The following is a 12732-nucleotide window of genomic DNA, read 5'->3' as shown; positions in this document are numbered from 1 at the left end:
CCATATATGTATGAGCACATAGGCATTTTGAGTTTGTGATAGTGCTTCTTATGTAGAAAATCACTTCCTGCCCTCCATCTTCCATCACAGCAACGCAGTGATGTGACGTCATGTGCAAACAAGCTATATCGACATAGCTCTGGTCTCCGTGAATACAATCAGAGACAATGGTAACTTTAGCTGCATTAGCCGTGGAATCAGCTAACAAGCACATTCGGAAAGGTGATTTGCAAACATTCACAAAATATAAAGTGCGATACTTACATCTTCAGGATATAAAGCTGGAACACAAACAGTTGGTACTGATCCATGCTTGAGTCAAATTTTTTTTAAATCCTGCTTTATATTGACCCTCATTCACAAAGCAGTCCGGTGTAAAATGATCTGCACAAACATACACGAATTTTGGTATGTTTTGTGGCACATTTTCTTCAAAAACAAAACTTGTCCACTGCGTCTTCATGTACTCCCGGCATCAGAGCCACTGAAGACTCTTTATGTTCACTTTTACAGCCAACAACAGAACACTTATGACGCTTACGAAGTTGAGACATTATTCTTCTCACTGTAGCTGCTCCAGCGCGGAAAAAAAATGGCGGACTGTGTGTCGATCACTCAGGGGAGGATCTATGATAATAGGGTGGAGTCCGTCACTAGTCCTGGGCATGGCATACTCTAAAGTGACGTCACTTTAGAGCGGATACGAAAACCAGTCATTTTGAGACACTGTTTTTGATTAATAGAAATATAAGAAAGAGGAGGGGGTGGACTTTTAACATTGTAGAGTGGTTGTGTACACACACTGCTGACTCACATTTATGTTCAAACACCATGTAAAAGTGAATTTTGCATAATAGGTCCCCTTTAAAGGTAAGCATGCCCTTAAACTCAGTGAATGTTATGGGATCATTTGTTTGCTTATGAATGTTTTGATTTTGATTTGCGCTCCGTTTAGAATTAGCTGAACCATTACATATAGTATGGAAATGCAAAAGACTAAAATAATTTCTGTATAACAGAGCATCTGGAAATTTTCAGTCTGACTATCTGACTTTGCTTATGCTATCTGTTAGAACTTTGAGCGATCAAATCAAAAGATGGCTAAAAAAAATTTGCACTTGATCATTGCCATTTTCTCTTGCCATGTTTTCATTTAATTGTTAATGTAATGACACTTATTTGTGTCCCTTATTTATGCTGATTGCCTCCCATCATACACCTTAACCTGTGACGGACCTTTCAGAGGAGCATTGCATTTGTTTAAATGTAGAATAGTATCCAGTTCAAGCCTGTGAAATCTGCCCCTAGATCTTAAGAGATGGCAGATAAGGATTGAGCCATGTCTTAAATTGGGATTGAGCTGTTTCATGTTTTGTCAAAGTGACACTCAAACTTGATCTGACAACAACCCTCATAAGCAATCTTGTTTCATCATCTCTCTTTGTCTTTCTTTCTGTCTTTCCAGGTTACTTACTTTCCAGACTGGAGGGCCAGGCCGGCTCCCCAGAGAAGCCTCTATCTGATCTGGGTCGTCTGTCCTACTTGGCTTATTGGAAAAGTGTCATACTGGAGTACCTGCACAACCACCCAGATAAGAGTGCCAGCATCAGGAGACTGAGCCGAGCCACGGGCATGTGTCCACATGACATCGCTACCACACTTCAGCAGCTCAACATGATTGATTTCCAGGATGGCAGGTGGGTTGGTTTGAGTTGTTGTGGTATCTGTCAGTCTGACAAGTCACAAGCTCATAGTGAAGTATATTATCTCCACAGACGTTACTGGAAACATTACAAAATGTACAGCAGTGTTTTTCTAACATAATATTTTTGTAACTTTTTGTTTTGTTTAAAAACCATTTTATTTATTAAAAAAAAAAAAAAAAACTCATGCATTAAAGTGTGCAGACAGTTGATGTCAATGTGAAAGATTTATTGTGTGGTTTGTTGAATGCCATTTTCCTAACATGTTTCTGTGCATGATTGTTTAGGTTTGTGATCATCCGAAGACATCAGCTGATTCAAGAACACATGGAAAGACTGAGAGAGAAGCCCCGACTTCATGAGGTAGACCCCGACTGCCTGAGCTGGTCTCCAGTTTCAGTCTGCAGAAGCCCGTCCGTAGAACTGCAGAGGGCTGGGCCACAGGTAGGCATTGGCTAAAAGGTCTATTGATGTTTTGATGTGGGCCTTAATGAACGCTCATACTGTCAACTTTTTTTTTTATGTTGTTTTTCGAAACAAGTACAGTGTGTTCTAATATTAAAAATGTTTGCTTTAATTCAGGGCAAGTGAACCCACCTTTTCAAAGTGCACCTTTCATGGTTGGCCCTGCTAAAAAAAAAAAAAAAAATTTTATTTAAATAAACCAACTGAATATTTGGTGTGTTCCAAGCATATGCAGAGCCTTGATCAGAGAGTTCCACTGGGTGACTTGCTGCCCAGTTCACAATTACAGCTGTCTCGCATCAAATTACTACGTTCTTTGTCTGCATTGTTAACTTGTTTGCCGCAGATGTTGCAATGGAAAATAGATTTTGCAGAATGCTCCTTTATTGTCCTCTTTTGCCCTTTAACCAAACAGGACCCTTTTTGCATAATACTACCCCATCAAAGCCAAATCGCAATATCTACGGCAGCACTTAAACTAAGAAAAAGGCTACAAAGGTTTTTTATTGTTCAACCAAATATGGATTTTCCATAGTGTCTGTTTTCAGTGAATCTTGACGTAGTTGAGCCAAACCCACCTGTCACATGACAAATATATTCTTAGAGATTTTGGTAAATCAATTACAGCTAAATTTTAACAGAAAGTGTTGTTACTGCGTTTGGCCTTTGCAGGGCAGAATACTGAACTCCAACACAAAAAGATGATCATGGACTGTTTTGATGGCAGTATCTAAATCCAGTCTGTGATTTTAAATGACACTTATTCTATAGGCAGATCACAGTGAGTGTAGGTCGCTCACTCCTTTCTAGGCTCTGCATTATTGGCCACAAGATGATGCCTGTGTGAAAAAGTGCTAAATTTATCTCATCATTTGCCTTTCAGGAGTTCAGGCTGAGTTCACAGAGATAGCTGAAAGCACTTCCAAGAGTAACCCAGCTTACTGAATGAACTAAATCAAAGCACTGTAATATTAATGCCTTTGAATGTCCCATGAAATGTAATCTTCCACAGCCGCTTAAAAATAAATGTTGCTGAGATCAACGGCTAATCAAGAGACAATCTCTGCACTGCAGGGGCGCTGCTAAAGCAAAGTGGAGATCACCGAGATATTATTTGTCTGCTTGCCTTCAGCCTGTACAGATCGGCTTAGGCGAGCTCATGCTTGTGTTTGTTTGGAATAACAGGCAGGGGAGCGTGCAGACTGCAGTGTGTCGTCCATGAACTTGTCAACAGGGATGGGCTACACCAGCAGAAGACCTCCGCTAACCAAGTGCAAGAACTTCAGCAGAAGATACTCAGACCCACTATTTGCAAACAACACTAGGAAAGATTACAATGTGAGCGAGGAAAGTAGCAGTAATGATGATGATGATGAAAATGACGACGAAGACATTGATTCAATCAAATCCCAGTCTAGGCAAGGTCTCAAGAGAAAGGTAAAGATCATATGGTGCTTTGATTAGCATGCTGTTAGACAGTTTGCATAGAAAACCCTCTCCAAAAAGTCTTTAAATGTACACCTTTTAAAGCACAGCTGCTATGGCCATACATATTCATACAGATGTGTATGGCCATTGCATCTTTTTTTCCTTCTTTTTATGTAGGGTCCTGCCACCAGCGTTGTTTTAAAGATACTGTTATGTCTAAAAGAGTCCAGTCTCATGACCCCTCAGTTCCGTTGCACAGAGTCTAGATGGTTTTGAACACAAGAATGCATATTATATAAACACCTCTATAAAATTGTGTTGGAATTTGGGTCAGGTGATCTCGAAGCCAGCCTAATAATACAGGCCTTCTTAGGACTGATTTGTCGACTAGTCGTTTAGACAACCTAAAGACTTTTGGTTTTGAAAATATGTAATTTTGCTAATTTCTAATCTGGAGTGGTTTCACTCTGAATAGATGCATTTCTTATCTAGCTTTCTTTGTATCCTTATTGTTCACATGGTATATTCTTCAGTATAATGGTTGGTTCACCTAAAAAGGAAAATGCCATCCCAGTTGTGTATGACTTTCTTTCTTCTGCAGAACACACACAAAGATTTTCAGCTCTGTATGTCCTCAGAATGCAAGTGAATGGTGATCAGGCCTTTGAATCTCCAAAAAGCAGGTAAAGTCAGCATAAACATAATCCATTCTCCAGTGTTTTAATCAACGTCTTCTGAAGCGATCCAGTTCGTTTTGGGTGAGAACAGACCAAAATGTAACTCCTTTTTCTCTGTACATCTTGACATCAGCAGTCTCCGTGGCGATCATGATTTCAAGCTTGATTACACTTCCTATAGCACCATCTAGTGCTCTGCACATGCATCAGGCACTAGGAAGTGTAATCGAGATTGAAATCATGATCATGCCTAGAGACTGCAATGGCAAGGTGTACAGTGAATGTTTATGCTGACTTTATCTCCTTTTTGGAGCTTGAAAGGCCTGATCACCATTCACTTGCATTGTATAGACCTACAGAGCTGAGATATTCTTCTAAAAATCTTTGTGTTCTGCAGAAAAAAAAGAAAGTCATAAACATCTTAGATGGCATGAGGGTGAGTAAATGAGAATTTTCAATTTTGGGTGAACTATCCCTTTCAGTAAGCATATTTGTTAGCGTATGGAAAAGATAAGACAATTTCCATCAGTCCTTAAATCCATAATTAAGCAATACTGTTTGCATGATTTGTGTGGGGAAAATCTTGGCTCTGCATCACCAAGTAATGCTGCAGATTATTTGCACTGGTATACTGCTGTCCCAAAATGCCTTGGGGAGAGAATGTTGTGAGGAACTTGTGGTCAGCTTGATTCTGCACACTCTCATTTGGGGTTTTGGGCAGGCTAAGCTTTCCAAATGAATGGCCTGTGGTGCAGGCACTGTGGTCTAAATGATGGACCCTTGCATTTAGATCATGAAGCAACCTATTCACAACGCAGCCACATTTCCCTATGTTTAGCATCACCCTTGACCATATCTGTCTCCTCCAAACCTCTGCTTTTTGGATTAGAGGGCACCAGGGACACTTTCACAAAAAAAGTGCCCCAGTCTTGCTATGATAGTTGTTAAGTCTAACCGTCTTTGACATCTCCCTGTGTTTAGTCCATTCTCAAGCATAAGTTTTTCTCAAGCATACAATATGCACTTCAGTAAATGTTCACAGCTACGGGAATTGCCTCACTGTAAATGTATTTGCTTTCGTAGCGGGCATCAACTCTGCGACGGAAGAGAGGGCGAAGGAGAACACGAATCAACAGCAGTGTTACCACAGAGACCATCTCGGAGAGAACAGAGGTGCTAGATGAGCCATTTGAAAACTCTGATGTAGAAAGCCCTCTGGCACAACCCAGCAGGAGGGATTGCAGTGAGGATGAGGAGAAGAGCCAGAGGGTAGCTGTGCGTCGGCCAGGAAGACCAAGGAGACATAGAGATGACAATCACTCATATCAGTGTAAAGGAGGAGGGAATGTGGAAGGTAAAGAAATAAATGTTATTTTATTTGCAATAAGGTACGAGAGGCTGTCCTCTTGTGAATATAATCACAGTAAAATCTGCTGTCAAGCAAGATGTGCAGTGGCCATGGCTATATTCAAAATATTGAGTGTTTTAAGTACCTTACATATAATGGTTACTACATAATAGAAATAGTAAAGATACACATTTAAATTTAAACAATATTTTATTAAGTAATTTCATAAAGTGCTATCCTTCTGCTACAACAGGGATCCTCAAACTTTTAGCTGTCAGGGCCAGGTCAGTCTGCTATGTTTTCAAGGGGGCCAGAGTGAGTCTGTTTTTTTTTGTCAGAGATTATTCTTCTGTTTTTATTACATGGATTAATTTTACTATTAAAATCCATTCACAGAACATGATTTTAATATTGGTAACTTTATTGTATGTATACATTTCTTAGCAACTTGCTTTAAGGTAGGCCTACATTGTCATTGTATACAGGCTATCTCTGTTCACTGACGTGTGCATGTCAAGACATGAAGAGGGGTGAAAGGTCCAGTCATTTCAACAGAACTTTCTTTACGTTTTTCTATTGTAGAAAAAAAACTTAAAATCTGTGTGAAATGTTACTTCATCTTACATCAGTGGATTCATCCATTGGCTCAAAGAATTTATAATAAGTGCTCTATCCAGTAGTGGTGAAGATTTTTTTTAATCTCAGTGACAAATCAATCTGTTCAGGGCTCCAGACTGTGACCAAAAATAATTGATTGCGACAATAATTTAAAATCTAGTCGCCATTGTCGACAGTCGGGACAGTTGTGTGTGTTCATATGTGGTTTCGTCATGTATCATATTGTAAGTTACTGTATCAAGCATCAAGTGTTTCCCTACAAATGTCAACAAAGCATATCTATCATACTGTGAACTGCCGAGCTTGACTTTTTATCAAGCTATACAAAAAAGACAATATACTAGCCTAAAAAATTTATTGCGAGTTTCAGTAAAGTAGGTATGCCATTGTAATAAGTTGTCACATTTTATTCATAATTCACCCGGCCTATTTTCTTGTTGAACAAGATTGCTGAATTGAACAAACAACTTGCAACATCCTCTCGTTTACTTGTTCAGCAGATTCTTGTTAATGATGACTGATTCATGCATTTTGTTCGTGAACAAGTGTACCAGTATGTTCAGTTCCTACATGAATGAGAATTCTTAACTCGTTCAGATTCAAATGACCAACTCAAACCTGAAGTGGCGTATTCGTTCAGTGGATGAAACCAATGATATGCTCCTTAACAGCCTGCACTCGAATTCTATTGGCACACACTATAGTCAGTCTTACAGGTGAAAAAGATTGCTGAATTGAACAAACAACTTGCCACCTCCTCTCGTTTACTTGTTAGGCAGATCCTCGCTAATGATGACTGATTCATGCATTTCATTTGCAAACAAGTGAACCAGTACATCGAGTTCATGAATGAGATGTCTTAACTCATTCAGACTCAAATGACAAATATTTGTTCAGCGGGTGAAACCAGTGATATGCTCCTCAACATCCTGCACTCAAATTCTAATGGCTCACGCTATAGTCAGTCTTACAGGCATGAAAAGCCACCAAAGCAGTCTCTTGCTTCCAGTGTGGGCCGGTCAAAACATGTGACATGTGGCATGGTTCTGCCGTAATTGGCCCACGGGCCAAAGTTTGGGGACCCCTGTGCTACAAGATCTGAGATATCAGAACATTGCTCTGCAACAACAATAACGATCAGCTGTTGGTGATGTGCAGTGATCTGGTGAACAGTGGCCAAATTCACAAAACTATTTTCTTACTTTCTAACTTAAAGTTAATGTTTTGTATTCCTGAAAGTCTTTAAGATGTATACTTGTATAGCTAGATCCTCCTTATGATTTTTCGTATCATTTATCCTGAACTTTTATGGAAGTTTCTTACTATTTACTAGATTTTCCTGAATCCGGACCCATGTGTTTTGCCTCATTACTGTTACTAAATCAGAGATTGTAGCATTACTGAAACAGTATGTTGACCAATCAGCGTTCAGAGCTAGAACCATTCATTTTATTATTCTTTCTACACTAAAACAGTTATTGCATATTTGAAATCTAAATGTAATTTCTTTTATTTTTAGGTGTTTCTAAAGCAGTGAAAAAGGACAATCCTCGACCTGTAAAGCGAAAGAAAGGCTGGCCCAAAGGTGTCAAACGAGGGCCTCCCAAATGGAGATTGAAGGAGCGCAAAATGGGCTTTAAGCTAAACCTCTACACGCCTCCAGAAACACCAATGGTCACAGTGGAACAGGAACAAGAGGAAGAGCAGGTTGCCAGCCCTGCTTCCTTCTCTGTACCATGCGATTCCGTCAGAGATCCCAGACCAGAGGACCCAGAGCTGGACACCTGCGTTTTAGAGGCCCACAGCCACGAGCCGCTCGAATCTCACAAAGTGAATGAGGACGAGTCAACAGACAAGTCTGACATTGTGGAAAATTCTCCCTGTGTTGATGAGACCAATGAGACAACACCAAATCAAGTGGACGATGCAGAACAGTCAACTGAGAATACGGAGGAAGTCAAGAACCTTAAGCCAGAGGGTGAAGAGGAAAGCAGGGTTGATAAAGGCTCTGGGGAACGCGATGAGGATGAGGATGAGGATGAAGAGCCAGAACCAACTCATGTGGACGATCACGATGCAGATGATGAAGATGATAGCCATGAGCAGAGAATGGAGGACCCTGAGCCAGTACCAGAAAGGGACCTTGCTGAAAACTCTGAGCCAGTTACAACTCTTAGTAGTAATAAAGATTCTGAAGAGCAGCCAAGCCCTGTTGCTGGACCTCTTCAGTGCTTAACAGAGATTGCGTCTGAAAGTGCATCCAGCATGGATGCACATCAGGACGACACTGTGGACTCTGATCATCCACCTGACTCCGAATCAGAGGAAGAGGATAACAGTCAGAAGCCTGATGAAAAGCATATGGGCCCATTGACCCCTGCAATAAAAGAGGATCATAACATCTCCCCTGAGATTGACATGGAGACCGCTCAAGCAGTGCAGTCTCTTACTCGAGAGTCAGAGCAGGATAGGCAATTTCAGGACTGTGTGGAGACCCAAGAGGCCTGCCACAGCCTACAGAGGTATGTACATGTTGAGCAGAGTCCTCACATGACACCTGTTGATGACTGCCAGCAATCCAATCACAGCAGTCCTCTGTCTTCGGTCCATTCTCACCCGAGCCAATCTGTACGATCGGTCAACAGTCCAGCCGTGTCCATTTTAGAAAGCGGCTACACACAGATCAGCCCCGATCAGGGCACTGTCTCTGTGCACTCGCTTCATAATAACATGGAGACCAGCCCAATAATGGATGTCCCCTCGGTGTCAGACCATTCTCAGCAGGTGGTGGACAGTGGCTTCAGTGATCTAGGCAGCATCGAGAGCACCACTGAGAATTATGAGAATCCCAGCAGTTATGACTCCACACTGGGCAACAGCATTTGTGGCTCAGGAGCAGGAGCGGGCGCCTCCTCTCAGAGCAGCTGTTCCTATGGCAACCTCTCCTCCGGTGGCAGCCACAGTCAGAGCAGCTGTGCTGTGTCCCAGCAGATGGCCGGTCCTGTGGTGAACAATACTGGCGCTTGCAGCATGCTCCAGCAAACCAGCATGAGCTCCTCTCAGGGATGCAGTGTGAAGTCTCCACAAGGTTGTGTGCCTGAGAGGCAGCCCAGCCATCCACATGGGCATGGACATGGGCACGGACATAGCCACAGTCATCACCACAGCCATCATCAGCACCACCCACACCATCAACATCACCAACATCCACAACATCAGTACCAGCAACCTCTGTCACACTGCTCCATGCCCGCCAGCTTCGCTCAGCCCATGCAACTCCCTGACATCCCGGAATCCAATAACCCATCCAGCAACCTAGGTCTGTATGATCGAATGGGACAGGGAGAATATGGAGGTGGACACTCAGCTACTTTCAGCCTGGCTAAGCTCCAGCAGCTCACCAATACACTTATGGACCACCCCTTGCCCTTTAGCCATTCTGCCTCGCACTCCATCACATCCTATGCAAACAACAACGGCTCGTTGTCCACACAGCTCAGTCCTCACAATCCTGCCCTGGTGTCGCTGTCTCAGCCTCCACACTCAGTCACGGGTGGAGGCCCTCAGTCACAGGCTACTGTGACTCCTCCCCCTAACATGACCCCGCCCCCCATGATGCTGCAGCGCAACATGGCGACCCCCAATATGAACTTGGCCTCCTCTCAGAGACTGCAAACACAAATAGCCCCCAAGAATCACCACCATCATGCTGTGTCCATTCGCTCCAAGTCAGCCCCTCTGCCGCCCCACCACCAGCAGCAGATGTATGGAAGGGGTCCTCAGACTGTAGCCATGCAGGCTCCTGGTAGGACACTGGCTATTCCACCGCGAATGAACATGGGGGTCAACCTCATGCCTGCGCCAGCTTACAATGTCAACTCGATGAACGTTAACGTCAATATGGCACCTCTTAACGCGATGAACACTTATAGAGTAACTCAGCCCATGATGAATGGGGGCTACCATGGCAATCATACTTATATGAATCAATCTCCACAGTACTCTATGCAGATGGGCATGATGGGTACTCAGCCTTACTCACAACAGCCCATGCAGGCCCCTCCCCATGGAAATATGATGTACAGCTCAGCAGGTCATCATGGTTACGTGAATACGGGCATGTCCAAACAACCCTTAAATGGGCCTTATATGAGACGATAATCAGCGACCTGAAAATGAAAGGGTTGTGATGTTGACTTGAGGTATTTTGTTTTCTTATTTTCATTGTTAATGTTGGCTTTTATGGATCTTTCTGAAAGAACCAGCACTTGGTAAGAATGCAAAAAAGTTTTGTTTATTGGCTAAATTTTAGCTTTTTTCCCATATTTATGGGAAGCCTTACAGCATACGATTTAAAAATGTAACATTTGTGTAAGTGTAAATCTCCCCTTGAACTGCATTGCAGTTTAATGGAGGTTACATTCTCTAAGTTGGAAACTGCATTATGGAACCTTTAAATGTGCCTGCATTGTATGTTTTTGGACAAAAGAGCCTTTTCAATGTACCTTTAGCAATCGCAAGGTTATATATGTAAGTCTGTACTCATGCCTTCATTTGATTTAAATTATTGTAAATCAACTTTTATATTTTTTTAAATGTAAGGTTATACTTAGCATGCTATAACGTCTTTGTTAGTGACGGTGCATCAAAGTAGTACTGTACAGTGTTGTGCTTAATAGCAAGCAATTTTATATTAAATGTATGGCCTTGTTTAGGTTTCCCTCATATGGAAGGAAAAAATTAAACTATTTTTGTTGATTCTAATACTGTAAAGATTTCAAACATTGTCATGTTCGGCTTGGAAGGTTCTATTGCGAATTGTGTATAATTTGTTACTTTAGAACTAGTCCTTTACCTGAGGCAGCTTTCTGTTTTTATACAATTTTAAAGCAATTTCTGTCACAATAGCAAAGAACAGTAAATGTCAGTATTTGTACATGTAGAAATCTAAATCAATGGGGGAAGGGAAAACGAGAACATTTCAAGGGGCAGAGCTGCAAAAATATTATTATGAGTGTCAATTTACTCCAAAGTTGGTCTTTTATGAAATGCCTTTAAACTTACATTTTCATTCCATCTGTAGATTTTTTTTTTTTTTTTTTTTTTTTTTTTATCTTTATAAACCATCTGATTTATATTTTACTGAAATGTAGAACAGTAGCCTTGTTGATAGACAAAACAGATGGCATGTAAAAAGGTAAATTGTATCGTGTCTGTTTGTATAGCTTATTTTGTAGCCTTTGTACCTGTACAGAATGGCAGTTTGACGTAAGAGGGATATCCTGACTGTACTAATTAACAGAGCAACAGTCCTGTATTTATGAGTTACCTTTTTAGTCAGTCACTTAAATGCTGTACATTTTAGCAGAAAATAAATTATGATGAGCCACTGACAGACTTATAAGTGTGTATGGACTCTGTTTTCAAACCGATTTTGGTCACTTATTGTGACAAACTTTGCTCTTTCTTTTGAAGGAAACTATTACGGCCAATAGATTTTCAAATGGATTGTTACGGTTGGAATCAGTTTTGTAGAGTGCAGGGCACTTGATCATAATCCCTTATTTCCTGAATAGAGAAATAGATGCTTTTGACTGTAGAGGATGGAAAAATTAAGTGGACAAATCCAATAATGTTCATTCTAAATATCTAATCCAATTTTACAATAGAGCATAAATCAAATACCACATTGCATTAAAAACAAACATGATTCTTGTCTGCAAATTTAAAATGTTTGCACTATACATTGTGGATTGTGCTAGAGCCAAAAGACTATCTCTTTTTGGCTCCAGATTTATATTAGCCAATTTTAGGAGTGTGTGTTTGCGCATGCGTGTTTGCATGCTGTTATAATTGAATGTCTAAAAGCTCTTAACTGCTTTAAAAATAATTTGTTTGGTCACTTACAATGTTGTTTTTTCACACATTCAATGGCATCAACAACAGTCACATTCCCACAAATCATTTAGCTGAAGTGTGTAACTTTTTCCAAGCTTAATAGCCATTTGTATGTTGATTTCCTCAAACTGTTAACACTTTCTCTGGCATAAAAATATTGCTCTCTTTTTGAACATCCAGACAAACCCGACACTGCAATATTGACTCGACCAATGGTGGGAGTTTGATGCGGGACTGTCTGATTGATCAACAGCAGAATGGTGTATTCTGGAAAGTTGTTTAAAAACAATGTTTATTGCAGTGACTGAAAATGATCCTCATTCTTGCTAATTAGTTTGGTAGTGCTACTGGCACAGAAATTAGATGCTTCAGTTTTAAATACACCAGAAACAAAGTAGCTGATCAACTTCTTGCCATAAAAACAACACAGTGCCATGTGTTAAAAAGAATAAAGCATTGTATTAGCAAGGTTTTATTTAATCTTTTTGATACTCTATCAGTAAACTTAAACCATGCCTTGAATGTTGAACTAACTGTAAAGCCACACTTCTTAAATAAAAATACAGAGGGAGCCATTGATAATCCAATTATGTTC

At 40.8% G+C, this 12732-nt stretch overlaps 1 protein-coding gene across 5 annotated transcripts in view; it reads left to right on the top strand.

The window, feature by feature from the left end:
• Positions 1-11636, top strand: part of LOC127413573 (histone acetyltransferase KAT6B-like) — a 79862-nt gene extending 68226 nt beyond the window's left edge. For all 5 annotated transcript variants that reach the window (XM_051650817.1, XM_051650813.1, XM_051650814.1 and 2 more), the window contains 5 exons: positions 1466-1697; positions 1991-2147; positions 3354-3605; positions 5357-5627; positions 7759-11636. In XM_051650817.1, the coding sequence (XP_051506777.1) occupies positions 1466-1697; positions 1991-2147; positions 3354-3605; positions 5357-5627; positions 7759-10400 (3554 nt within the window). In that variant the 3' untranslated portion in view covers positions 10401-11636. The remainder of the gene's footprint in view (positions 1-1465; positions 1698-1990; positions 2148-3353; positions 3606-5356; positions 5628-7758) is intronic.
• The last annotated feature ends 1096 nt before the right edge of the window (positions 11637-12732 follow it).

The sequence above is a fragment of the Myxocyprinus asiaticus genome, chromosome 23 (assembly GCF_019703515.2).
Source record: "Myxocyprinus asiaticus isolate MX2 ecotype Aquarium Trade chromosome 23, UBuf_Myxa_2, whole genome shotgun sequence".
NCBI classification, from domain to species: domain Eukaryota; kingdom Metazoa; phylum Chordata; class Actinopteri; order Cypriniformes; family Catostomidae; genus Myxocyprinus; species Myxocyprinus asiaticus.
This window is presented reverse-complemented; position numbering and strand designations above follow the sequence as displayed.